The sequence below is a fragment of the Anarhichas minor genome, unplaced genomic scaffold (genome assembly GCF_050575085.1).
Source record: "Anarhichas minor isolate MPS153535 unplaced genomic scaffold, ASM5057508v1 ptg000026l, whole genome shotgun sequence".
NCBI classification, from domain to species: Eukaryota; Metazoa; Chordata; class Actinopteri; order Perciformes; family Anarhichadidae; genus Anarhichas; species Anarhichas minor.
In genome coordinates this window covers 16,347,112-16,375,089 of record NW_027466472.1, presented here as the reverse complement: position 1 = coordinate 16,375,089, position 27,978 = coordinate 16,347,112, and the positions used below count along the sequence as shown (strand labels likewise).

At 40.1% G+C, this 27,978-nt stretch overlaps 1 protein-coding gene across 1 annotated transcript in view; it reads right to left on the bottom strand.

The window, feature by feature from the left end:
* The window catches only part of frem2b (FRAS1 related extracellular matrix 2b), a 47,895-nt gene extending 31,439 nt beyond the window's left edge, over positions 1-16,456 (bottom strand). Inside the window, exons 1-2 of the mRNA XM_076100623.1 lie at positions 11,446-16,456; positions 10,362-10,451 (exon numbers count right to left, since the gene is read on the bottom strand). Of these exons, the coding sequence (XP_075956738.1) occupies positions 10,362-10,451; positions 11,446-16,456 (5,101 nt within the window). The remainder of the gene's footprint in view (positions 1-10,361; positions 10,452-11,445) is intronic.
* Positions 16,457-27,978: the final 11,522 nt, after the last annotated feature.

Below are 27,978 nucleotides of genomic sequence, written 5' to 3'. Positions count from 1 at the left end.
AGCAATGAGGCCAAAGTTGCTGAAGTATACTGTGATAAAGTATAGATGCATTTAACGTGTCATTTGTACGCCATGTAGTCTGTACTGACTGCAATGTAAATGCACCTGCGTAGCTTTGATACGCTCTGATAATGTGAAATAGACTGCTTATGGTGGTCGATTTTCCTAAACCTAACGAAATAGATTTGCTGCGGCTGTTACCGTTGTTTTGTTGCCTAAACATTACTTTGAACGTTAAATGACACACGCAAAGCTGTTTCACAAACCCCGTGGCATATAAATGACACTCAAAAAGTGGTGCGTAAATTGCACGCAAAAAGCCTAAAATACCAATTCTGCTGGTGACTGAATAGAAAAGAATGTAGTTTGTGATATAACAAGGGGATGCAAGGGGAAGTGTGGAAATGTGAGAGAAAAGAAAGCAACATAAGGTTGCAGGATGAAGGGACTTGACAAAGAGAGGGGGACGTGCTTTTTCTTGACCCTTGAATGCACAGTGTTTGCTCTCTTGTCAGATCGAATAATGGTGGACTGTTTGCTGAAAGCAGCAGTGTGAGGCCATAGAATATAAAACCCCATCCCAGTCCCACACACTCATGAGCTCCATACTAATAGAGCTGGGTGTTTCTCAAGGCTGTTCTCAGGGTCTCCATTGGTTTCATTTAAAACAACATGTTTCAGCTGCATTTCACAGTTGTTACTTGCGAGGATTTTGCTTGAGAGGAAAATGCTCCCTTAAAAGCTGAAATGGTAATTCCTAAATAAGTGTTAAATGACTCTTGGTTCTTTGTTCATGACTTGCGAAAAGGAGACTTCAAGGAGAACTCTGCAAACCTGCATGTTAAAGATAAGCATGCTAGTCTACATTCATGAAAAGAGGGGAGAAGATTTCTAAGGATTCACTGTTGTTATTGTCTCTTTCTTGTAATATTGAACTGAAGATTAGTCTGTGCAGCGAAACAAACCCATCAAAAATATGTACGAGAAGATTACTTCTAAGGATGCTTGCAAAATTTAGTTTAGCCCCTCAATCTGCAAGTATTCCCCCCTGTACTTGCATCGTTGTAAAAACAACTTCTGGATGTCTTTGTACACGTATGCAAATTTTACATCAGAAAAATATCAAATAACTTTTGGTGAAAAGTCAGAGACACTCTGATAGTGGGGATGGATCCTGTGACTATGTAGGCATAGTAGGGGCCATAAAATAACATTCAGAAACATATTTATGTACAGCGACTGTACAGTATTACTCTTGCATCATTTACATGTAGTATTCAATCCTATCGTTCAATCATATCTCATTTAAAAAAATAGTTAGAGTGCAATCTATTGCACTATGCTGTGTGTAGTTTGCCATCAGGAAGTAAAGCTTTTTAGGGTCATTAAAAGCCGACTCAAAAGAAGCATTATCATTTGGACAAATTATTCCCAGTATATTTCGATTTTGAATATAAGTTACACTGATGCATTCGTCGAACAGAAAAACATTGTTATCCATGACATACTATGAAAATTACATTTATCGTCATCAGTTTTCAACACTATATCTTCAATAGGCAATTTGATCATACTGATAAATAGCCTACACTGAATTGAACTGTTGGAGCCTACACTGAATGCAAAGTTGTAAGTCACATAATTGACCACAATCTTTTCAGTCTTCACAGTCATTATCTTTATTGTCCCCTAAAAGGAGATTTGGTTTGCAGTCAGGTTTCTGACCTTTTCTAGCTTACTAATACAGCAACAGTACCTTGAATTGGGGTACTGCAGTCCCTGTAGGTCTATGTTAGTAGGAATCATGTTACATCTAATGCTTTAATGATCCCCAAGTGGTAAATCAGGTGTTACACCTCCAACTTGACAAATGGCATTATGTTTTATACAGATTTTACAGTTTTTTACATCACCAATTGGCGCCTAAGTGTTGTCTGAATATGCCTGACAACAAGTGGGTTATATAACCTGGGCAAATGAATCTCCAAAGATGCCAAATAAACAGTATTGATACTTAATTTAGATTGTCAGTCATAAAAGTGAGCAAATTTATTTATCATGGCACAGGAAACAATGTTGAAAATGATGACAGCTTTAAAGCAGAAGTGCTCACAAATTGAAGCTCACTGATAGAGATGGGTAGAGATAACAGCTATGATAACAAACCTAACACTTTGAAAATAACCACAGAAATGGATCAAACGTGATACAAACTCAACAAAAATAGCTCCAAATAGCTGCTCTGTATGTCGGGCTGAACTATTAATTCAGAGACCATGGGTTTTCAAAGCCAACACCTGGACCCCGCAGGAATGCAATAAAGTAATAAGATGTGGAGGGGATAAACATGAGAGGCGGAGACCTTGCATTGTTGCCCTTAGCTCTCGACATTTTAACTCATGCACACTAGATGCCCTTTAAAAAATGATTAACTCTCTATAGAAGCTAAATTTAGTGTGAATTAAATCTGTTAGCTGAATATCCCAGAGGTTTCACAAGACCACAATAGCACTAAATGATCCCTCCCTGTAATGAAACATTATGTGCTGAAAAATGCTTTTCTTTTGCATCTGACTCTTTGACCAGTGATAACCTTTAATCCATTACAGAACAATTTTGTGGTAATTGTAATAGCTTCTGCGAATTACTTGGGGATTTAAGGAGCTAAATGTAACTGCTGTATCAGATTGCCCAGTGGTATAGACCTGCACCCGGTGACCTATCTTTGTTTCCCTCTTCCCATTTACTTGCTAATATGTAACTCTTCACTCCAAACCCATGTCCTGGAAAACCAAGATAAGCCCAGGCATGGTCTAGTTAATTTCAGGCAGCAAGACATTCCTCACTATTCTTCATGGGGGAAGGGTATAGATCTCTGGACATTTCCCTGGTTGTTCCAGACATGTTTTAAGCAGTTTATATGTTGAAGCAAAAACAAAATCTATCGAAATTCAATAAAAGATTAGCATATATTTGCAGTAGACCAATCAAGTCTACTGCAATTATCAAAATAATTTCTGTTCATATGCAGATGAGGCAGCGTACCCGCAGGGCTCATCTACTACATTTGAGCCCTCACAACTTGTCAACACAAGCGGTGTTTAGAGAGCGAAGTGCACATCAGCACATTCATGCCATCGCTACAGGCGACAGGAAGCAACTTGAAGCGTTGCCCCCACCAATACTGGGACCAACAGAGCACTTCTGTCTTTCATCTCTTCCGACTGCTCTTCCCTCCCCTTTCTCAACTCGATGGCTTCTCATATCCTGCCTATCAGGCTCCACTTGTGAGGGAAAGCAGGTGGAGTAGGTGGTGGTGAGAGGGAGTTTGATCCACACACAGAATCCCCAAAGGATTTCATCAGCACCTTTTATGATACGAGAGCCATGTTACTCTCAAGACACACTCAAATCATGTTCATAGCGAGAATATAAAATGCAAACCTTCTCAAGAGAGTTTGCTTTAAGCTGTGTAACATTTTGCTTCCCCTCTACTGTGTACATTTTTCTTGGCATACTGAAATGCTGATGATATCAAAATGAAAGAAGCTGTTCTTTTTTTCTGGCCTCCATCATGGCAGTATAATCAAAAGAGACAACAGCTTGAAATCAAAGACAAAGCAGTTATCAATTAAACTATAGTTGATGCCCAGCATCTTGATGCAACGTTTTAGCAACGCCAGCTTCATCTCTGATTAAAGGATCAGGCAGCTGGCCCCGAGATGGGTAGATGGTGGGTGATTTATGCGACTGTGTGAATGTTTGTGCATGAAAAGTGTCTACAAGGAGATGTAGCACTGCATTGGGCTCCAATCCTGAAACCCAGACTTAGCTGGAGAGAGTTGTGACTCTCCAGCCTTAGCCCAGCTGTCAGAGGCTTATCGTGCAGCAGGCCTGAGAGGAGCAGCTCCGGCCCACTGCTGGGATTCCGGGGCCAAAAACACATTATCCAGAGTGATTTTGCAAAACTGAACAAAAGCTCTGCTACTGTGAAAAGAGAGACGGCACAGCAGCAACTGTGTCATCATTGACTCTCAGAGCTCCTGCTGTTTTGTTTTTTTGGGGGGGGGGGGGGGGGGATATCAGACGTTTCAAAACACAGCCTCATTAAATAGTTATGGCCAAAAATTAAACGAGATACAAATGAAACACTCCATAAGAAATTGAGATTTTAAGTTTGCTTTCATTGTAGATGTGAAAAGATTCCAAATCGGTTTGGTTTTCTGAGCATTTCAGTTTTCCATTCCATTTAGTTTATCTTCTTCTGTTGCCAGTGCTAGAAAGCTCTATGATTTTATATATGTATGCATCAGCTTTTCTGGAGTTGACTGTCCAAACCTCAAACACAACCTTCAACATGCAAGCCTTTTCCACAAAAGAGAGATTTTCTACAAACTTATTGCTTGAACAACCCCAGTTATGCTAGACTGATATCCTAAGGCAGGTATGACGACACATATCATCAACGAGAGAACAAGCCTGGGCCTGGGGTATCTATACTTTTGGGAATTTGTCTTTGCTTTGTTAACCTCTGCTCCACACACTAACTTTGGCAGCATATTAGAACAGAGGAAGGGAATCATTAAGTAAGTCTGTTTCCAAAGGAAAATGAGGGCACATCAGTGTGTCTTAGAAGCTTTAGCCATGTTTCATTCAAATTCTATGTAATACACAATCACAACCAGAGAGAAAAATATATATGCTGCCACTCTCCTAAATGATTATCTATCATTAATACATTTTTTTATGTCCCAGAAGACACATCTCAAACAGATGAAGATTTGTTTCTGACAAACACAGACTGTTTAGCAGTAATCCGCCCTCAAGAGAAAAATAAACTACAATGTAGAAAAAGCAGCATAAAACTGCTGATAGAAGCCAAGGAAAAGCCCTCCATTGGCTAATTCAAATGCATAATTCATATTATAAAATTGCAACCTCTCATCAACATGTTTTGGCTTACTTGCCTTGTAGAATGAGCCAATCATTAATCATGACTTTTTAATAGTTTTCTAAGAAAAATTACATTGGCTTAAGTATGTTAGCTCACAATTAATATTTCATCCCCTCATCAATGAGCACAGGTTCTTCACTTGTTTGGTTGGTCACTGCAGCATTCTCCACGTGTGCTTTTACTTTACGACATATATGAACATTGAAAATATAACTGCAATGTAGACCGGTGAGAAAATGATAATTCGAAGTTAGTGACGATGAGGACATAAGGGACCAGTGAGATGCGAAAATCCCTCTCCATCTAAAACGATTACCTAAATCCTCTCTGTAATTCAGTTTTTCATCCCCAAAGTGAAGCAGCTGTTACCCAGGAATAGCTCCTCTAATCAACTTCCAGATGTTTTATCACAAGACATTTTTCCATAACAATAAAATGACTACCTAATATTTTATTAGCTGCAGCACAGATGGACTGTGAGGAAAACTGAACGCCCCCAAAATCCCTTTAAAACACTTTACTAGACTATGTAATTTTCTGACGCTTACAGCATACTTTATGCATATGATTCACCCTGTAGGTCCCAAGGACAGAGGAATGGTATACCCCCCAAGAAAAGTGTAGGGGAGACATTTTCATTAATTACAGGACAAAATCATACAGAAACTGCAGAGTCATCATCTGCACTGTGATGGGAATATTATAGCTTTCACAAAGTCTATATTAACCTCACAACTGCATGTGAGTGCACGTTCCCCTTACTTTTGTTGCGCATGCTATGGGGAGAATAATAATCCCTCCTAACCTGGGATTAGACAGGCGGAGAGACAAGGGAGATGGATTTAAGTATGCACTCAGTGTCACAAGTGATTATACACCGATAACATGGAAGATGTTGAAGATTTGCACGGCAGATATTACAGCAGGCCGAAATGGTTCAGAGGATTTATTCGGTCGAGGTACATACGGCGACCTGAACTTATCTTGTTACATGAGGCAGAAATAACAAACAAAACATGCTTGTTGAAGAGGGCACTGCAGACTTGCATTGGAAACTTGAAAGGAGAAACATTCCTCTCTGTTTCAGGGGCTGCCATGTAAAAAAAAAGTTCCAGTCAGGAATTTTACCTATTCCACTGATATTCTGAACTACTGGTTTTCCTACTCATTGCACATAGGGCTTACTAAACAGATGTCACAAGTGAAATGGGAAACACAAGAAATCTTTGGACGTAGCGGTGGATTTTGACTAATGTAGTTTTATAAACTTTGTTCAGGAAGAGGGCCACGCCCAGAACACAGTTCATTTCCTCTGCACATTTTAAGCACAACGAACCCGTTCACTTCCTGTTCGACTCTTGTCTTCATATCCCTACCCCCCAACCCCGTTTTCGTCCTCCTATTTCTCTCTCTCTCTCTCTCTCTCTCTCTCTCTCTCTCTCTCTCTCTCTCTCTCTCTCTCTCTCGCAGGATTACAGGAACGACAGGGGACTCTGCACTGCCAGAGCTTCCGAAGAGACAGCCCCCACCCTACAAGTCTCCGTTCCCGCCAGCCGCCGGACATCAACGGTCCCCTTCGATCACCTAATAAACCTCTCGAAACTCATACTGTTATAGTGGTCCTTGTTAGTGAATCAGAAGTAGCCTATTTTTAAGAACTGAACAATTAATGGTATTTTGCTGCCTCTTTGTAGCTTAGTGAAAGAAAAAAAGAGACGGTACAGAGTGCCTGGAATTAAAAACAAAGGCCACAGCAGTGTGTCTGTCAGTAGGACCGTCCCTGATGCTGACTGACTGGCTGGAGGCAGACAGGGATTCTGCTTCACAAACAAATGCCTGGGAATGCCAGTGCTTGTGTGCTCAGGTAAGCTCACCTGAATACACCCGAATCCTCAGGAGACAAGGGGAGGGATGGAGCCCACCCAAACACAGCAATTAACTGACTTAGCAGGCCCCTCCCCAGAACACACGTGCACAAACATCCAGATACTGATTGTCTTCTAAACAAGACACTTTCTCTAAGTAATTAAAGAGTTGTTTTGGCCCACGCATCTGTTCATACTCTGCTGTCCACGTGTGATGTTTTTCCAAAACAGGAAATTGACACCCACAAATGAATGTGTAATTTCAGTCCTCTGTGATTATTCATTCAAAGCTTTGACAAGCTTGACTAATAGTGAGACACACAAGCAGCTCTGAGAAAAAATGCTGTGTTACCTCCTTTTGGCAAAAGCACCTAAAATAATCACACGGTGAGAGATTTCTGAAATGAAAAAGAAACTGGAGATGGAGGGGGTGGGGGGATAACACATAAAATCCACAAACTACCCACGATTATAAAGTTATAGACTATTATGAAGAATGTGCAGCATAATTTTGTTGTGTATTATTAGTATTATACAGCATTATTATTAAGTTTGTTCTATAACAACAGGGGCTAAAAGTAACAGTGATTTAGTCACACAGTGAGAATCCTTCTTTTATTGAGAGACCCACACTAATCGAAATGATAAGCATTTTGGGCTCTGGCCTAATTGTCATGTTGTTATTTGTGGCAAAGTTCCAATCTGGTGTCTTTATGATAAGCTCGTTGAGTGAAATAGCAAATTCTCTTCAAGTCTAATTTACATAAGCATCATTTATCAAGTTAAACAAAACAATTTACTAACAGTTTATCATCCTTTTTAGCTGTTCTTATTTCAGTTCATAATATTTGGCCACATAAAGCAAAGGTCATTACTGCACTCAATATGCACATAAAGCTGTGCCAAACAATGTACAAGAGTAGGTCAGGTCCAACATAGATTCAAATTTGGCCTCTGAACACTGAACAACTTTAAAACGACACATCAAGCAGCAGAAGCATCGCTGCCAAGAAGAACTCAGCTCCTGGCAGCTCGATTTAAGAGAGCCTGTGGCCTGCACCAAGACAATCCATCTATCAGAGGCACTATGATCTCAGCTTCAACAGCTAAAACAACCTTATTTTCAAACTGCAATAAGTATTTGGATTAAGTGAAATAAATGGCTTGGCACTTTCCATTCATTCTATTGTCACAAAAGAAACACGACAAGAGTGAATTAGTGCCCTGCCCTGTAATGAGTGCAGGTTGTAAGTCACTTTATTTTTGGATTGACAATGGAGCCAGCACAGATTCAATAACAATCGGTTGGGTAGGGCACTGATCCCAGTACAGTAAGCTTATCTCTAGCAGCAAAGTGACAGGTAATGTCAGTGGCTACAACTCGTGCTGAGACGATTAGTCGATTTATTGATTAGTGAACCAACAGGAAATGAATCTACAGTAAAAAGGATAATTGATAAATTGTTAAAATAAAATAAAAATTGTTTAAGTTTGATGTTACCAGCTTTGTGAAGTTTGCTGTTTGTCTCTCTTTAACATAATTGGAAATTAACTGAATGTCTATTTGTTTAGTTGGATATTTTCCAGCAATTTGAAGGCCTCACTTTGCGCTATGTAAGAAAATTTCATGGGGATTTGTTTGACCATTTTAAAGATGAATAATGAATCAATTGTTTTAAAAGAAGAAACAACTGAATAATCAATAGTTACTGTCCTTGTTTCAATCCTGTCCATTGATATGGTATATATGTACCGTAAACATGACCATCACCCTAAAATACATACATATGCAGAAACATTCAGTCGCCAATATTAATTTGCATTCATACTCAGAACTGTGCACACGTTCACGGTTCATCACAGCTGTTAACAAAAACTCCCAGAATCCCACTGAGCAGCTGCGACATGAAAAATAACGTTTCACCCTTAGAAAATTGCCAAGTGCATGTTGGTATATTTCCCAATGAACTTGAAGTGAGGAGGAGAATGTTTTCCACTGCTGAACATAACATAGTGCAGCTGTGTTCCAGTGAACACCATTCAGCTTCTCCCCAACACGACTGTTCAAAGAGCTAGAGGCTCTGTCTGGGGATTTAGGGCAGCCACCAGCACAGCTTAAATCTTATTAAAAAAATGTTCACTGACTGCCTCACAAGCTGCAGTGCAGTATGTGTTGAATCCTTATGGATGGGTCGTCCAACAAGACGTTTTATCAATTTGTAAAGCAATTTAAGTGCAACTATATAGCCACAATTCCCATTTCATAGTGACATTTTAGAGAAATATGATTTGTCTGACTAATGCAATTTCATGTTTTGTTTTGTTTGAGCACAAACGACAAAACAAGACAGATGATGTTTTGATTCATCCTCTTATCAAGTCTAAGGATAATGTAAAAGATTGTAGGGAATGCTGGAAAAGCGGAATCTAATTGCCATTTCTGGAAGATAAAGTACAAGTGGGGATTCAAGTATGTCGTCAAACATTAAGCGAGCAGGACAGAGAAAGAACGTGACAGAGGGAGACAAGTCTGGAGCGATCCATAACAAATAACCCAACTGAGACAATAATAAAGGGACCAACAACAGAGGGCATATGCTGGCATATTTGCCAGCAGCTCAGGTAAAGCACTTTCATTCAGTATCACCCACTGATAAGGAGTTGTCCCCTGCATTTTAGTCATCACTCATTAGCACCCCATCCACCTCTTGTCATTGATGTTAACCTGTCTATTATTCAACTGAAGCCACAGTCGAGAGAAGAGAAAATGTATACGGGGGCCCACTGAGGTGCTTGTGGGAAAAGAGGGCCCCTATTAGGTAGGTCCTTTGTGCTCACATCACAGCTCAAGGGTAGCAAAAAGGACACACTGTCAGACACGCTGCTTCTGCTAATCGGCAACGCTGGCATGATTGCCTCAAACCATTTACTGAGCCTGTGCCTGATTACATATCTACAGTGAAAGGAAGGTCTTCGCTAATTGTTCTACTAATTACTTACTTGCTAAATCAATCATTACTTTCTAAATAAGGAGGCACTTCCATGGAAAAAATAATGGTGTATCATGGGTGGGGTGCTGTAAGACTGATACTGCACAGTAAGACTAACATGAATGTTTAGATAAAAGGTTAATAAGCGTGGAAGCTCTGACATTCAGACTTTTTGACAGAACTATTGGTTGAATGGAAATCAACAGAGCATGACATGAACAAAAGTTATCAACAAATAGTACATTGTTCTATCCTTCTCTTTCACTGCAAGCCTATTCTATCATTTACTCATGCTGAAATAAGAAACCGTGTGAAGTTATTGTTCTGGAAATGTCTCCCATCTGTGCACACAGCTCTGCTTAGAAATTCTGCTTAATAAGGCCTATTATGAAGCACACGCACACCTTTTGTTTCCCATTTTCAAAGGAATCAGTTACTCAAAGTTAAACTTGTGACTGTGTATCAAAAAAAGTTTTTTTGGCCTCAAAAGTCAGCATCTTAATGGTGTGCTTATATGTTTTCAAGAGGGCATGTTTAAGCAAATTCACTTACCACTGTCCTCAATGGAGAAGTAGAAGATGTCATTTGTAGCATTGTCACCATCCCTCAGAACATAGCATATGTTCATGTCATCAATTTCAGCTGAAAAAGAGAAACATTTGCATAAATGTCCATGATATCCAACTCGTAAAAAGTACATCCGACATTTGGCTGAATTAGCGAGTGGGAAAATATGTCCAGTTTGTTCCTGAAATACTATTTGTCAATAACTACTGAGTGCTGCTATAAGAAGCAGGCTGAGGCTGCGAGATGAAATGTGCCCACTGCATACGGTATCTGGGGGATCTGAAAGGAGCAACTGCCTGGTAACAAGCGCTGTATATCTAATAGACTGACACACAACATAAAGAATAGCTTGATTGTTGGGGCTCCATCACAGCGGTCTGTTTGCCATCCTGATAGTGAGGTGCAAGACAGGGTTCTTTACAATTGTGTTTATTTGAGTGACTATATTTACTGTCTGTTCATTCTTGTGAGAATTCTTGAAATATTGAACATGTCTCTTGAGGAAAGCATCTCGCAGTGACTCAGTAAATAAAAGCAGGGAATACATGGATATTGACTGTACACAGATGCTGCTACCTTGATATTTAGCATTTACCAAGATTTACTAAGACACCCCTCTGGTCTGCTTGAAATATAACTTCTGTACTCATGTTTGCAGCCAGTGGTCTGCTGTGAGCCAGACTACTATGCTCTTGCCACCTATCTATCATCATGTCTGTAATCCCTTTTCCTTCTGTTAGAAATATGACTCTGATAATGTACAAATCACCATCAGTTCTCTCCCTAAGTGAAATACATTAGGCACTGTTTGAAAAATGCAATCCTCCAGTGAGATCTGGTCAACCTGAGGCGCTGGCATACTTCATCTTATGTAAATAGGCAGTCTCTTCAGTGAAAACAAAAGCCTTATGTTTGAACTCTGCATTTTTCAGTAATCCGAGGGGAGTACATTTTGCAAAGTGGGTAAAAAAAAAATGAGTTTGAGAGTGGGCTCATGAGAATTATTATTAGAACTGTCTTTGGTGTAAGTCACAGGAATGCAAAGCTGTTTGAAATGCAGCTCTCTTACCTTGTGTGAAGATGGTGATAGTGGCATTTCCTTTGCCGAGGTTGATCAGGTAGCCGTGTTCTGGGACAACAGTAATCCTAAAGGTCACAAAATTCTGAATACTGTCTCTGTCCTCTGCTTTAAGAGTCTTACTGGTGATCACAAACCCCAGGTGACCATTCTCCAGAACCCGCAATGTTGGGGCACCCTTGTTCACCACAATCTGCGGCACCCCATTATCCACTGGTAAAACAGTAATCTTCATCATTTGGGGCTTTCGAGTTTCAAATACTGTGTTGGGAAAGATGTAGAAGTCTGTATGAGTGCCATCAGTGATGGTGAAGGAGAAGCTGTCCTCTGCACTCTCTGTGCCATCATGCTTGTAGCTGATCATGTTCTCATTCAGGTCCTGCTTTGTAAAGGAGGTGACAGGCCGGGTGTTGTTGAAGAGCAGGTGACCATGAACCGGGATTTGAGTGACTGTGAACTTCAAGAAGCGGTCAACAGTGTCTCTGTCCTCCACTGTTAGCTCAAAAGGCGTGATGAGTTTGTTCTCTCCCTCGGTTAACACTAGGCCGTGTATTGTCACTACAGGCTTTTTATTGTCCACATCAGTGATGGAGATGCGGAAAGTGCGGAACACAGGGTTGTAGCCATCAGTCACTTCAAATTCAAAGCTATCCATTTTCACTTCATCATCAGAAGTGTGGATGTAGTGGACTTTGTTGCCAGCCAGCTGGAGCTGTGTGAAGGATGAGATGGGCATCCCAGGTGTGTCTGTGCACTCCAGGTGTCCTCTCATGGGAGCTCTGGTGATTGTGAAAACCAAGTGTTCATCTGGGCTGTTGAGGTCACTGGTGCTGAGCAAGTCTGTTGTCAGAGTAACCCTGCCACCCTCTTTAAGTGATACACCCTTATTGATCACGTCTGGGAAAACCATGTCAATGCCACCCACTGTCACATAGAAGTATCTGTCTATCAGTGGATTGATGCCATCCGTCACATCAAATTTGATGAGGTCCCGAATCCCCTCTTGCCCATTATGGATGTACACAATTAAACCCTGATCCACTTCGTTCTGTGTAAAGTTAATTCCAACTGTGATATTTTGCAAAGTCCCAGAAGTTGATGCCCTCTGTAAATATCCCTGACTGGGCCCATAGCGAATAATATAAGTTAGCATGTCATCCTCAGAGTCCAGATCAGTTGCTTTTAAAACATTGCTGTTTATGACTTTCAAGTCACCTATCTCAATTTCAAGGCCGTCATTGATTTCCATCCTCGGAGTCTCGTCGTCTACAGGGAGAATCATAACTATTACTGTTTTCTCTACACTGAACTTTCCGTCTGTAAGAACAATATCAAAGCTGTCCTCTGTGGTCTCTGAGTCATCATGCTCATACACAATGCTGGAGGCCTCCCTAATTTGATCCAAGGTGAAGTTAGAGACAGGGATAGTGCCAGTAGTGAGCTGATTGAGAATAAATCCGTGCTTGGGGGGTTTGGAAATAATGAATGTGAGCTGATCAGAGGGGAGATCTGCATCAGCACCATTCAGAATGGGAGTGTCGATGACTATGTTCGTGCCCTCCATAACTACAAACTCTCTCATGTAAATCTCAGGCTTTTCATCATTAGACGGGATTATGGATATAGGGAAAAAGTGCCTTTCAGAGAAATTGATGCCATCAGAGCATCTGAAAGTAAACCTGTCCTCCACTGGCTCGACTCCTTTGTGAATGCTTTGAACATAGTAAATGTGATTCTGTCTGATGTCTTTGATGGTGAAAGCACTAATAGCTGTCCCGGACCTGGATTTCTCTGAGCCTGGGGCAGGGGATATATTTTCCACGTACCCTGAACTCGGCTGTACAATGATTGTACAAAGGAGGTGATCGTTGGAGGTGTCTGCATCATCAGCGTTTATATGAAGAATTTGAATGACATTCTTTCTTCCCTCCACAACAGAGAACTGTGGCCCCACAAAGACCTCTGGAGCCTGGCTGTCCAGGGGAAGAATAGTTACATGCACTCGTACACCTGTGATTTTATTTCCGCCTACAGTCCACTCATCAGACATGTCAGTCAAAGTGAGATTGAAAAAGTCCTCCTTTGTGGTCAAGCCTATCTCACCACTGGTATGAGCATAGACCACAAAGCCGTTAATGACATCGGCTTGGGTGAATGTGCCAGATGGGACACCTTTCACCAGAATTTCACCGAATGATGGTGGGTCCTCAACGATGAAGATCAAACGGAGGTCATCTGTGTCCTCATCTCTTCCCTGAATGACATTACTTGTGATTTCTGTTGCTCCATTTTCCAGTACATCTATGTAGGAGCCGATTGTGCCAGCTGGAAGGCTGATAGTTGGAGTCTCATCATCAATCGGCTTCACATTAATCTGTATAATAATTGGGACAATGTGGATGCCATCGCTGACATCTATTTGTATCAAATCAACTGTTGATTCATCTCCATTATGGATGTATGAAATTCTACCATTTCCAATATCCTCTAGGCTGAAAGTGTCTCCTCTTGTGATGACTGTGAACGTAAGCTGGATCTGGCCATGCAGTGGAGGCTGAGTAACAGTGAAGGATATCTGTTTGCTGTCTGTGTCTGTGTCTGAGGTGTCCAGCTCAATGCTCGTAATGATATGTGTGCCGCGTTCGAACACAGTGAACCCAGAGTTGGTTATTTGAGGTGGCGTGTTGTCCACAGGCTTTAAAAATATAGTGAAATCTCCTTCGACAATATTTCCAGAAACATCCTCCACAGTGTACCGAAACTGCAAAACATGACTGGTAATTCCAAGCTCAAGATCAGGCGGTTTGTAGGCTATTTTATGGTGGTTAATTTGTGCCTGAGTGAAAACTGTGACTTCAATGTTTGGATTTTCAGTTAAGACCAGAGCTCCCAATACAAGAGGGCTATTCTCATCTGTATCCGTCGGTGGCTGGATGATTGTGTATTTTAGATCCCGATCCTCTGAGTCCAGGTCAGTGTAACGGAGGAATTTCTTTCGGAAGTAAGTAAGGTGATACTCGTGCACAGTCATTTGCAGAGTCGTGTCGGGGTGAAGTTCAGGTGGGACGTCGTCGACAGGGAGAATTTTGATAATGAATGAGCTCTCACTTGATTGGTTTGGTGGGTCGTTGTCATCTTGAACTCCGAACAAAAACTGATCCATGACTGTGCTGACGCTGTGAGGCCCAATGTGCTTGTAAAACAGTTTACCATCAGTTATATCCTGCTGCAGCCATTCAGTCATTACTTTCTCATACAATTCATCCTCTGTATTAAACTTCCAGGTTGATGGGTCCTCTGGGGCCTCAGACTGACGCAGCAACACCTGCCCAGTCGTGGAAAAGGGAGGCTTTATTGTGAATTGTATTGAAGAATCCTCTGAGTCGATGTCTGCTGCACTGAGCATGAGTGATGAGATTGGCATCATTTGGTTTTTGAATAAAACCAAACCAGTGTTGGCATTGATTATGGGAGGCTCGTCATCAGTTGGCACGACAGTGATGGGAAACAGAAACTCCACCTCATTTGTGCCATCTGTCATTCTGAAAATAATATTATCACTGTATGTGTCACTGCCATCATGTTGATAAATGACCACTCCTGCATCAAGGTCAGCTGGGGTGAAAAATTTCCTCCTTGAGCCCAGAACGGTTAATTCTCCGTGCCTCAGGCCATCAATAACAGTGATTTTGACATTGTGTAAACTGTCCTCATCGCTGATTTCCAGACTCTGTGAGCTGGACAGAGGCCTGGACTGACCCTCATACAGTAACTGGCCAGTATTCCTAGTCACTACAGGGGCCAATGTGTTCATAGGCTTAACAACAATCATGAAAGCGAAAGGGTCTGACACAGCCCCCTCTGTGTCCACAACCTCAAACTCAATCTGGAAAATCCGCTCAGTGTCTGAATCCACAGCAGGGGGTTTGTAGGCAATTTTCAAGTCTTTGAGGTCTCCTTGGTAAAACGAGGTTATTGGTAAATTCCTATCATCTGTGCTCACTATGTAGCCCTCCTCAAAGGACAGGGTGGATGTAATGTTGAAAATTAATTCATCAGGATTAGACTCAACATCTTCTGCAGCCAGCATATCCATGGTTATCGCTGTCATTACAAACTGATCTACTTCCATCATCATCATCGCAACAAAGCTGGGTTTCGGAGCTGTGTTCTCCTCTCCATCTTTAATCCTCACCAAAATTTGGAAAAATTCCTGCTTGAGCAAATTGCCCTCCTTATCATGTAACTCCACAAGCATTGGAATGTAATCTCTGTTCGGTGACTTGAAAGCAAAAGTGTGCTGATAACGGATATTCATTTTAATAAATTCATCACAGTCCACCATTGTTCCAAGGCTATTCTCATCTGCAAGTTGTCCATACCTGGGCAGCACGCTGCCACTTGAGAGAGAGACTATTTTGCATTGTTGTGCACTTTTATCATAGGTGAATTCTAAAATTCTTCCATCGATGGGGTTACTTGTGCCGAGCAGTTTCTCGACAGTGAGTGGCATATTTTTGGTTAGAACTTCCAGCTGTGTGAAAATGACTTCCACCTCCATCATGAAAGGTATAATAATGGTATCTGTTTGGGTGTCATACCTGAGTTGTAATCTCACTCTGTCCCTCGGAGGGCTCCTGGAGCCAAAGTGCGAATACTTAACGTCGTTGGGGCCAAATTCACACGGAAACTTTTTCGGAGACAGGTGTCCAGGCTTTTGAGACAGGGGATCATTGTCCAGGACCGTTATACTGCATCTATCACCGGGTTGAACTTGGATAACCAAATCGTTGATGGGATCAATGAAGACTGATCTCCCGAAAGGCACGCGGATCCCATTATTGGCAACCAATATCGTGTCCTCTGACGGCTCGGACCTCAAGGCGTATGATAATCCATAGCTGTCAAAAACCTGCGCAACTGCATCACCTGTCAGAATCACTGCGAGCAGAACAAAAGCAGCGCCAGTCCTGTGCAGATGCGGGGGAATAATCCAAGCCATTTGTAGTGTGGAACCGCAAAGGAGACACGTTAAACTTTGCGCATACACCCTTACAAACTAAGTACGGCGGTTAAAGTTGCAAGAGTATAAAACCAGAGTTGGATAATATCACGCACCTATGCGCACTAAGGTGCACCATTCTCTCACAGCGGCTGTACACTGATAACATAAACTTCATACTCCTGCTTTGCCGGAGTAGGGAGAGTTACGCCTTCCTCTCAGCCGATTGGTTAATATCTCCGCTGGAATGCGTTTGTCAGGTTTTGAATGGACGTGGCTCGTGTCATTCGGGGCAGACAAAACGATGCCGCGTGGGCTGGACCTCATCAGGTGAGAAAAATAAAAGAATAAAGCGATGTTTTGGGCACAAGGCGAGATTTAGAGCCTGCAGTATGGCCAGGAATGTTATTATGTTCATAATACTTAATTTTACACAGTTGGATGCTGTTTAAATAATCTACATTTGTTCTCTAATTCAAGTTATTCACTCAGAAATACTCCTAACGATAGGATTTATCAATCAGAACTATACAGCTGTATAGAAGAGTCTTCACTGATAATCTAACTGGAGAAAGGCTTTGTCTCCCCCTCGTGGTTTGCTCGATTAAGGAGAGAGGATGCTCGACACCCCTCAGCAGACATTTCACCTCGATGTTATGCACATTTTCCACCTTCTTACTGATGAAACCAGGTCCGTCATTAAATGCTTAGGTCAAACACGTTCTGCGTTGCATGCACAGTGCCACACAGTATACAATAGATATATTGTTTGTGGACGCACAATGAGGTAAATCTCCTATAGCAGCTTTTCAATGTGTGAGGTGGTATGTTGTGTACGCAGTCATACACATCAGAGCATCAATCCATGTGTGGCCACAACACAGTAATCCTCTTCACAGAATTCACCCTGCAAAATAGCCCAAAATCTACTCTTAAAGCATGAGTCAAAAGTTCTATTTACTAGAGTCATGCAGTGACAATGTCCTGTTTCCTGCTATGCTGCTCTCTCATCACACAGATCCACAAGGTGTCAGACACTTCCTCCAGCAGTGCATTCTCCTCTGACTCTTGACAAGCCCAGTCATGATCCGGCCCAGTCAAGAGGACACCCACGCAGACATTGTGCAGCACAGCAGAGCAGGTTAACCACGACATTGTATTAAAACTTGGTTTGATTTTGGCACGGTGAGCCCCACTGCACTGCAAGATAAGAATCACAGGTATTTTGGAATAGGTTAGCATATGTGGGGGAGTCTAAACATGTTGAAGGCAGAGGGAGCCATAACACTCATTACTCCTAGGCTCCTATTGTGTTTACTGTTAACTTAAATTAACTTAAAATGCCATTAAATTGAAAAATAAAATCTGATTTATCTAACTCAACTGTAGTTTTGATTGTGCATAGCTACGGAACAGCTGTTCTGCATCTTTGATTTAGCCCTCAGCCTTTGTATATATTAGATATACATACATACCAATGCCCACCTGTCAATGTGTAGCATCCCTAGAGCTTTGTATTACATGGAAAAATGTAACTTTAACTGTGCTCAGTACCCTCTGATCCCTTTCAGATGCTTTTCATTCCATCCACAAAGTAGTGGGTTCAACCATTGTGTCTGCACCTAGCTATTGTTGCACTTTAATGACGTACAAACTGTCTCACAGCTGGCATGTGTTGAAATCAGTACACAGTAGCTGCCATAACAAACCGTGCAGTTGAGTTGCACTGGACACTGTTGACAGGGTCCAATTATAAATATAGCCAAGCAAACTGCAAGGCAAAGCCCCCAGGCCCTGACAGCTCCTAGTTACAAGAGAAAATGAAAAAGAAGATGAATAGAACTTTCTGAAAGCAGCGATGGCAGAGAGGGAATTGGATCATACCCAAACCTTCTAGCTTATTTTTGAGGCGAGGGGAAGTTTGATGATATTCTGTCACATCACATTTATATCAGATTTATTGAAAATGACCAATCCTTCTTAGATAGAACTGTTGGTCTATAAAGGAAGTGAGGATGCCAGTCACACTGATGTGCAGGTGATTTATTGTTGGGCAAAGATACACATGGTGCAGGTTATGGCTGTAATATTGCAGCTCAGCTCACTTTTGAATACCACGTATATAAATGTTGATCAGAATTAAAAAAATGATTTTAGGTTGCTCATTAATTCATGATGTTCTCACTGCGGAACATTTAAAAACATTTAAAGCTGGTTTTTTTTCAAAGCTCATCTAGTTTGTCTTTGTGGCTGTTAGTACCTAGAAACTAAACTATTGCTTTGCAATAACTCAGCTGACAGCTAAATATGCATGTAACAGCAGTCCAAAGATACTGACTGCCTAGCAGAAACCAATAGAACATATTAATGTTAGATGTACCCACAATCTAAAAATATCCTGTTTTGCCTCTTGTTTACAGAAATACTTACTTTCAATATCCTCTCAGCTGAATGCCCTGCCTTGTCATACACTGACAGGCCAACAACTGAAAGGCTTGTGTTCCCTGCTGGCATTGACACCACTGTCATTGTACCCGGGTTAACAGAGATCGGCATCATGTAAGCTAAGCTCTGAGAGGTGACATCAAGTCAACCTGACACATGGATAATGAGGTGCTGCTGGATGGACCATCTGTGTCTTCAGTGCTGAAATCGGCAGCCAAGTGAACTCCTATCAGTCATTGTTTTGTTTGTGTATAATGTCTTTATCAACATTAACAACATGTTTTATTGCTCTGCATGCGCCCTATACCCCTAACATTGACTGTCTATGTGTTTAATAAAGCAATGAATAATAAAGTAAATACAATTGTCAAGATCAGACATAAATCCTGGATACAATGTGAATTTAGACGGTGTCTCTTATCAATTCCAAATATATTCCCTTCCTGGCTCGAAATACTTTCGATAACTGTCTCCTTTGGTGTCACCCAACTGTTTGTGGTGGTGTTGCTAGAGTGACTCCATTTTAACAATACCTTGGACTTATCAGGACTATTTCTGTTGGTAGCTATTCCCTAGAGACAATACAACTCCAGCCCCACTGATGTCATTAACGCTATTTTAGTTCATTACGTCTCTGTCAGGGACAATTATTTTGACGTTTGAAGCCAGATTGGTGGCAGCAGCTATTCTGAAGTCCTCCACTATAAAGGTAAATTGTGTAACCCATAGAAACACAAAGCAGAGCCAACCGGCAGCCAAATCCATCTTCCACAGTTTATAATACTCTTGGGATACTACAGATCTAAAAAGGCAGCAGAACCAGTCAGGTTGAATCATATTCTGCATTTGTGCTCCCAAAATCCCCAGGTGTATGTGGACGCATGTATTAAGATAATGTATGGCCAGAGCAATCGTACTGCTTACAAAACAAATCAAGTCTTATTTAGGTTTATTTACAGCCTGCTTTTAACAAATAGGTTCACTGCGGTGCTTTGTGGAAAACAAATGAGACAAAAAAAATCCAAGGACAAAACAAAAGAAAAATAAATAAATTGAGTTCTAATAATGGGGACACAAATCTCCGTGTGTAAAATATGAGCCTCTGTGTGTGTGTGTGTGTGTGTGTGTGTGTGTGTGTGTGTGTGTCTGTGTGTGTGTGTGTGTGTGTGTGTGTATGTGTGTGTGTGTACCTGTGTGTAGATAAGAAGTTTCAGTAGGTTAAAACTCTCTGACCACATTGTTGACCTCCACTTGAAGCAGGGCATAACCTCAGACTTGCGGTTTATCATCAAAATGCAGGAGTAAAACCACAGAACGAAATGGAGAGTGGTGTTTACGTGACTAATGTTGTGGCATTTAAGCAGAATAATGTTTGCCGGTCTTCCAATTTCAAACCTCAAAAACATTTATTTTTTGCAGAATATGACGCTTATTTAGTAGTGAATGTGATGGAATTTACAATTCAGAAATGCAAAGTTTCATAGATGACTTTTTCATGTAAATTCTGTAAAACATAAAGCTGAAAATACTTTAATACTTTCTGTGTTAGTCAATAGTATATACGTATATGTCATTGTAAGGTAATATATTAATAAATTTAGATTTGTGCGTTGCTTGTTATAGGGATAGGGATTTTTTTCTGTTTTAGGAAAAATACAGTGATTCTCTATTGTTGTTTCTGTATAATGTTGCACACAGACTTCTGAGTTAAAAGACACCAGTCTGGCTGTAAAATATGGTCAAACCATATAAGTACCATTTGAACCTTTCTGTCCATCTGCAATCCAATATAGTCGAATTAAATATTTTTTCCATTTCATTATGCTTCTATCATGTTGCTTACATGTGGGCACATTTGATAATCTTTCGTAAAAATAACAATTTACACATAGTAGACGTTATCTGGCCGTAGTGTGAAGGGTGACATATATCATCGCTTTCATATTTCAGAATATTGAAAAAATGCCAAGTTCATAGAATGAATATGTTAGTTTTGACAACTCCCAAGATGTATGTATGTTGTTAAGAAATGCTATGAAACCATTTCAATAAATTCTAGTAAATGTATTGTTTTTACATGCATCCAGTGTCTGCCACAAATACAAAGTGGTGTAACACACAACCACTGTGCTGTTACCAAGTCAAGGTTTCTGTCTATGTGTGACATTAATTGCTTGATGTTGTTGCACTCTTGTAAGGTGCAAGTTACGGAGAGATTTTAATGAAGTACGATGTGTAGTGCTGTGCCAAAAAGCCTCTAACAGTGCGAAAACAATTGTAGGGGCACCAGGGCACTGTCAAAACCGCCTTCATTATAGTCTAACTAACCTGACTAATATGGTGGCAGTTAAGGACAAAGGCAAAGGCCAACCAGCAGACATTTAACCATTCATCCGTAACTGAAAACCGCGTCTTTGACTTCAGACTTTTATGTTATTAAAAACTCAAAATCTTGGGCTTCCTGTGGAGGTGTAGTCGCCCACGGGCCAAAGGTTACATCATGTAATCGGATTGCTGCCAGATACCCCGCAGGCATTCCTTCTCCTGATGAGTTTTAAAGCTGAGAGGCACTTAACATGTTTGGCCACCCTGCGGGCTGAACTCATTTATACTGCGCAAAACCAAAGAACAATGAGAATTCACCCAATGGGAGTCACTTTGTGCCATCTGCATGTTGTCACATCATCAGCTGAAAAATGTTATTATGAGATTTCGGATTTGATTATTATAAAACAAAGTGCAAATTGTGTAGCATATGACTTTCTGCACTGAGAGGAAATTACTTTGATTAAAAAGAAAAACAACTAAATAGTGCAATGAAAACAATTGTATTCTAGAAAATTGAAATGATATTTTCGTTAAATTAAATTAAATTAAATTCAAGAATTGAATCTTCTTATGTGTAGTGGAATTGCAGCTGCTTAGTCTTGCCATTCCTCTTTGCTACATTGTATGCTCCTCAACCCTTTTGAGTTCCCGGTTTCTGCTGAGCTTTGAATGCGTTCTCTTTTTACTGTTTGATCGAAAGTTGGGGACTAAGTCAGCAACAATATCATCTTGATGAAACAGAGTGCATTCACTAGATGCTCATGAAAAAGCTGCACACACTGCACATGTGGGGACAGTAATGCTTTCTCTTGGACTGCGTTTCAGTGTTATCATTGTTATGTTATTATCAAGATTTATTTTTTAGAAAGAGAACAAAGTATATTGTGTTGGATTTACTCTGACATGATGAAATGTACTGCCTCGGAGTGACAGTGTCGACAGCATGTGGGTGCCTATTGTTCCAATAGTCTGGGGAATGTCTCAAAGTCCCCCTGCCAAGCTGTAATTGACTTAATCTTTTCCATTAGCCTCAAGTCACCAAAGTCAGCTGTCATCTGTTAGAGTTAACTGTTGTAACAAGGTGCTTTTTATGCTCCCTGATAGATGTGAGTTTTAGCTATGAGACTTAAGGGTGATTTTTAACCCCTTACCCCACAGCACTGCACACAAACATACACACATCTCCCCTGCTGACAGTGCTAATAAGCACCAGCACACAAACTGACAAACTCTTGCTCCTTTTTGTCAGGTGATGGGGTGTTGCTGATCTTATTGAGTTTGGTAAATACCCCTGCAGACAGACATAAACAGAACCTATAACCTCCAAGCATCTTCACCCCTCCACGGGAAGCAAATAACAAACCGCTGTAGAGTATTTGGAGACAAACAATGTACCACTTTTATTTGGATAGCGAGAAAAGTCAACATTTGATTTAGATTTAGATTTTCAGAAAGCAAGCTACAATATTCAAACATGTACATTTTGTGTATAATAACAACTGTGAATATTATTTACCATATACTTCACTGCCACTGCCAGAAGATGGCAACATCACATTATACATAGTGTGTTGCAAAGCATCTATTATATAATGACGGTGACAGTCTAAGAATAAAGAATAATACATAATTTAAAACATAATGTCTGACTTTACTTTGATGAATTAAGTGTAATTTCATGTATATTAACGTTGATTGATTAATATGAAGCTAATGTAAAGTACATATACAGTATATGGGTTTAAAATTAACATGAAACATCTTAACTGAAAAACAGAGATAACTAAAAGAAACTGTGTCTACTTCGAATTATTATTATGTGCTATGGCGCTGGGTATGGGACAGAATTAAATACATGTAGTGCAAACGTATGAATGTTCTGCTTGCAGGCAGATCTGGAAGAGAGAATAATAACCATCATTAAACATTACTGCCATACCTGTAGAAAACATTTGCTGTAGCTGTGTTGTGTAGCGTCTCACAGCTGAAAGACTGGCAGGCCTAATTAGTTCAAGATCTTATCTAATGACTTTGAATTTCTGTTGCCAGGTTGACTATTGCATCAGCGTTCATTTTTAGAAGCGGGGTCAAAACATGGATGATACATTCTGCATCTAATTGACAGAGAGCTGGACTGCAATGCCAAATATGTTCTACACCCATGCAGTTGCACAGCAAAGACTGACGGCCTCCTGTGAAGTGAAACCAGCCATGCATAACACACAAAACAACATTTTGGAAATGCATTGATTTCACCATGAAATCTGATCTAAAGTTTACCGCTGAGAATTCACACACTTTTTTTCTAAGTGTTCTTCAGTTTTCATTATTTATTATATGCAGATTAAAGACATAAACCCCAAGTGCTGGCACAAGAAAAGTGAGGTGAAAGTAGTAATCAACATACCGGGAACTGGGTCAGAAGACGCTTTGGTAAAAGCAAACATCATTAACAAACATGTGGCCTAGATTTTAAAACCCTCACTGAACATAAACCTTTGTAGAAAGTTTATTTGTTTCTCAAACAGTCTCCCCCTACATTCACTCAAGGGGAACCTTCTTAGGAAATGTTTTTCCATAAAAGGAGAAACAGTCTGTGACTTCTCCAGGTATGCAGCTTCCACCAAAGAGCAGATAAGACAGACAGTAATTTTAAAAAAGTGCCAGTAGTCTGGCGGCCTTAAAAATCTGTGCTCCAGATAAGGCTCATCAGGATTTGGGCAGAGAAGGAAATCTCTCTCTGCCCTCTAGTGGCAAGTGAGCTTAGTAATTTATCACGTGAATCACAGAGTTATTATTACTAGCTCAATAAGATTGTTGACTTTGTACATTCACATAAAGTTAAAGAGAATGTTTTTTCAATAAAAAAAATAGCATTTGTGTGTTTCTCACAACTGATAATAGTTTTATATCTGAATTTTGTGGGGGATAACATTTTGTTTGCAAGGATGGTTTCTTTAAAATGGTTTTGATTGGGGTCTTACCAACAGAGTCTGTTTTTCAGGTCTGTGACAATGTTAAAGGCTACACAACTGCTTAGCCACAGAGCAATAAACAGAAGGTGTAAAAAATACATAGATGTGTTGCATTATGTCTGGACCAGGAAGAGGAAAAATATTGCAATACAGGTCACATTCTGCAGTCTGGCGTCAACTCTTCTACAAAAGCTTCTACAACTGTCCTCTACAAAAGCTACCAAAAAATATATATATATAGTACATGAGCTGATCACACAGTGTGACCTTAACCTAAATTGACATCAGAGTGTTTTGGCAGGAAATTCAACCAGGAAATAGATATAATCTATTATACATCCTGGCCTTCACTTTTTCGGTTGGACAGAAAAGAAAATAATCTACAAAATGCTCCTCGGGGCAAAGAACTGTACAGCAGCTGCCTCGACTGTATACTGAAAAGACACACGGGCCAAAAAGGACAGATGTAGCATCTGCTCATATTGTCAGAGATCTTTTCAAATGTCATGAACCTATTGATCATGTTAATCATCATTAAGCTAACATTATAATTTCAGCCTGAATCATTAACGGCAGAATGAATTAGTTTATCATTTCAATCATTTTTCAATCATTCTTTGCTTTAAAATGGTTTTATGAAGAATGTCTTGTTCTTAAGTCATTGCTTTATTCTGTTTTAAGACATTTTTCTATGAAAAAAATTAACCACACAAAACACCTAGAATATTTTATTTTTATTCTCGGTTTCCCACCTTTAATTAAAAAGGGTTAACGATGCTTCATATTCAGTCGAGCAAATTTATTTACTTCTGTAACCTTCCCAACAAAATGACAGGGTCAATTTAGTTATTCATACTTTATTGGCCATTATGCTTTCCCAGTTAAATAAAACTGTATTAGATTAAATTTAACAAGCCTAATAAATAATCTAAAGGACAAACACCTCAGAAGACAAGAAAATGCAACATGATCTGAGCATCCGATTTAGCTGCCAAAATGGATGGTACTTGGCATCAAAAATTAATGTGTAGATTTGAAGTAAAATCAATGCATAGGGGTAACGCACAGCAATGAAAACATAAATAAATGTGTGGACACCGTTGTGACACTTAAGTGTAATTTATTGGCACGTCCACATACAAGAACTTGTGGATGTGCCAATAAATTGCACTTAAGGGAGCTACAGTGTGCAGACTTCCTTTAAGTTTTTATTACTTTAAATTAGATGGCTGCAAGTGCACCGAAGCAGGAAGCTCTAATGTTGTATTAACCTCAAGATGTTTACAAATTCTCATTTGTGGTGGAACTGCAACTTGATCTCTTCTCTTCAAAAGTAAATTATTGTGGATTATAACCTTTTTCAATGGGCATATTCGCTGTGGCCGTAAAGGCTTTAGAAAAGACCTTTTCTTTGTCTTGTTTAATGTCAAATTAAACTTGAAACTTGAATGAACTCTGTGCTCACTTTCTGGGGAATTCTCGTGTCCCAGTGAGAAATAGAAGATCGTGTTTTGAGACTGACTCACTCATATTTTAATACTTAAAACCAATACGAAACTTATTACACTGGAGAGAGCAGTAAGCTGAATGGACTCTCATTACACTATTACTCATTTTGGCAATACAGTACATCAGACTTTTTAATTTTGTTTTCTGGATGTCACTTTTGGGTCATAGTAATTAGTATTAATAATAATGAGTGAGTTGTGTTTTGAAGTGATATTGTACAAAATATGTCCCGCTAATTAGAGCCATATCATTCAGCTGTGTTTCACAATGTATACATAATGTGAAAAGTCCTATTAAATCTTGTGTCTGTTCATGATATTGCCTCTCACTGTGCTGCCAGATAATGGTGCTGGTATTCTGTGATTGAGTTGGTAATAGCACAAACAAGATTGCCTTGCAGATGTCTCATGATGATTGTGGCGTGATAATAGCTGCACTGATGATAAAATAACCACAAGTCCCGTAAGTGAGGGATTCTGTTGATTCAAAGGGAGGCAAATGGATCTTGGACACAAACAGTATCTGCCAGAATCACACAAAAGCACACACATTTCTCCAGAACCCAACACATGCTAATTACAATGACCAAGAAGAAAAGGAGGAAATACTGAACGTGAACTCACTCTTAATGGGCATAAATATATTTCAAAGGACTCATCAAAATGTGCATGTATGAACAAAAATCCTCAATTTTGAAATCGTATTATCATATGTTTTTTATTTTTTATTTATGTTTACTATGCCTATGTAGATTGTAATGAAATTTGTCCCTAGATATTTTTTTAATGCACTTTTTTTTGTCAAACCTGCAAGACTGCACCCATTGGAGTGCATCTACACAAGAGCATTTTTACCCCATTCTTTTAGCTTTAGAAAACATCTTCAATGAGATCACAGCAAAATAGCAAAAATAAAAACGTTTGTCAAAGTGCCATTGACAAACATGTCTCTATACACACTTAAACATCAGCTGTATCTCAAGGGGGTGAGGGGGATATTGACAAACAGCCCTTGCAGTGCAAAAGTATAAGATGGAGAAAGGTTGGACACAGAACAGTTAGAGGCTGGGGATGTTTGATTTCAGGGAAAACCCTGAAGGCTACAGTGTGAAACAGAGTATGTGGGACTACATTCATCCCATTATGTGCTTCACGTGTAAAGATTTGTTGCATTACTGAATAGCAAATTGTGCACATGCATGTTTCAGTCGCAGTAAAGCATGTTGTAATGACAGTCAACAGGGCCACTGTGTGTTTTTATACCCCCAGTACCTACTCTACAATGATGTTTATGTCGTCCTTGTGGTTTCCAGCAAACATCATCTAATATATTTTCAACAGTGGATAAGTTCCCTTTAGTCTAAATTCAGTATCATCTGTAGACAGTGTCATAGTTTTAGACAAAGCTGTCCATCCACATTGTCTGAAGCACTCCAGATTATTACACTTTATAAGACTTTGGGTTTGATTAATTTTCTCTATTGAACCATGTGCTTGTACTGTGTGATGGCCCTCATCTGCTGAATAACTAATCTTAAAAGGCACGTATTAGTTCAGTTTCTCGCATACAAACAGTCTTCTGTGTTTATAGGCCTTCTTTCTTGTGCATTTCTAGTCAGGCTGCATATTTAACTAGTCTAAGGCGCCTGCCCGCTTGTTTTCATCCTCTCTGCTTCCGTAGTCCCATGAGAGAACTATTACCATAAATCCTCCAATAGTGGCCAGGGCATGCAGATGGTTTCTTGCCTTATTTGAAATAGGCATTTATTAGAGAAGGTACAATAAGGATACCATTTCTTAGTTTCACATACTGCAGCGAATCCGTATCACACCAAAGTCTTAAGAACAACAGGTGGATAATATGAAGGCAAGATTCAAGGACAGAGGATATGATGATGAACAAACAAACACAGCATTGACTGAAGTATTTGCAGATTCAAGAGTGGAAAGAGGCCACTCCAAGTCTTCCATGGTATAGTGCACATGAATACTTAAACAGGGCACAGAAAAAAAAACGTGATTTCCTGTACAACCACCTCATCAACTGTGCCTGTGGTGAAGTATACTTTGGTAAGAAAAAAATAACTCCTAAAGACTAGAGTGGCAGAACATCGTTCTGCAAACAATGCGAACAAAGACAGTCCAGTTGCCCTGCGTTTTGCACATATGAAAAATCCTCTGACATACTGGAATTAAGAGAGTTCAAATTTTCAGAAGAGGAGGCAACTTGAAGGAAGCCCTCCTGAGACGCAAGGCATATTGGATT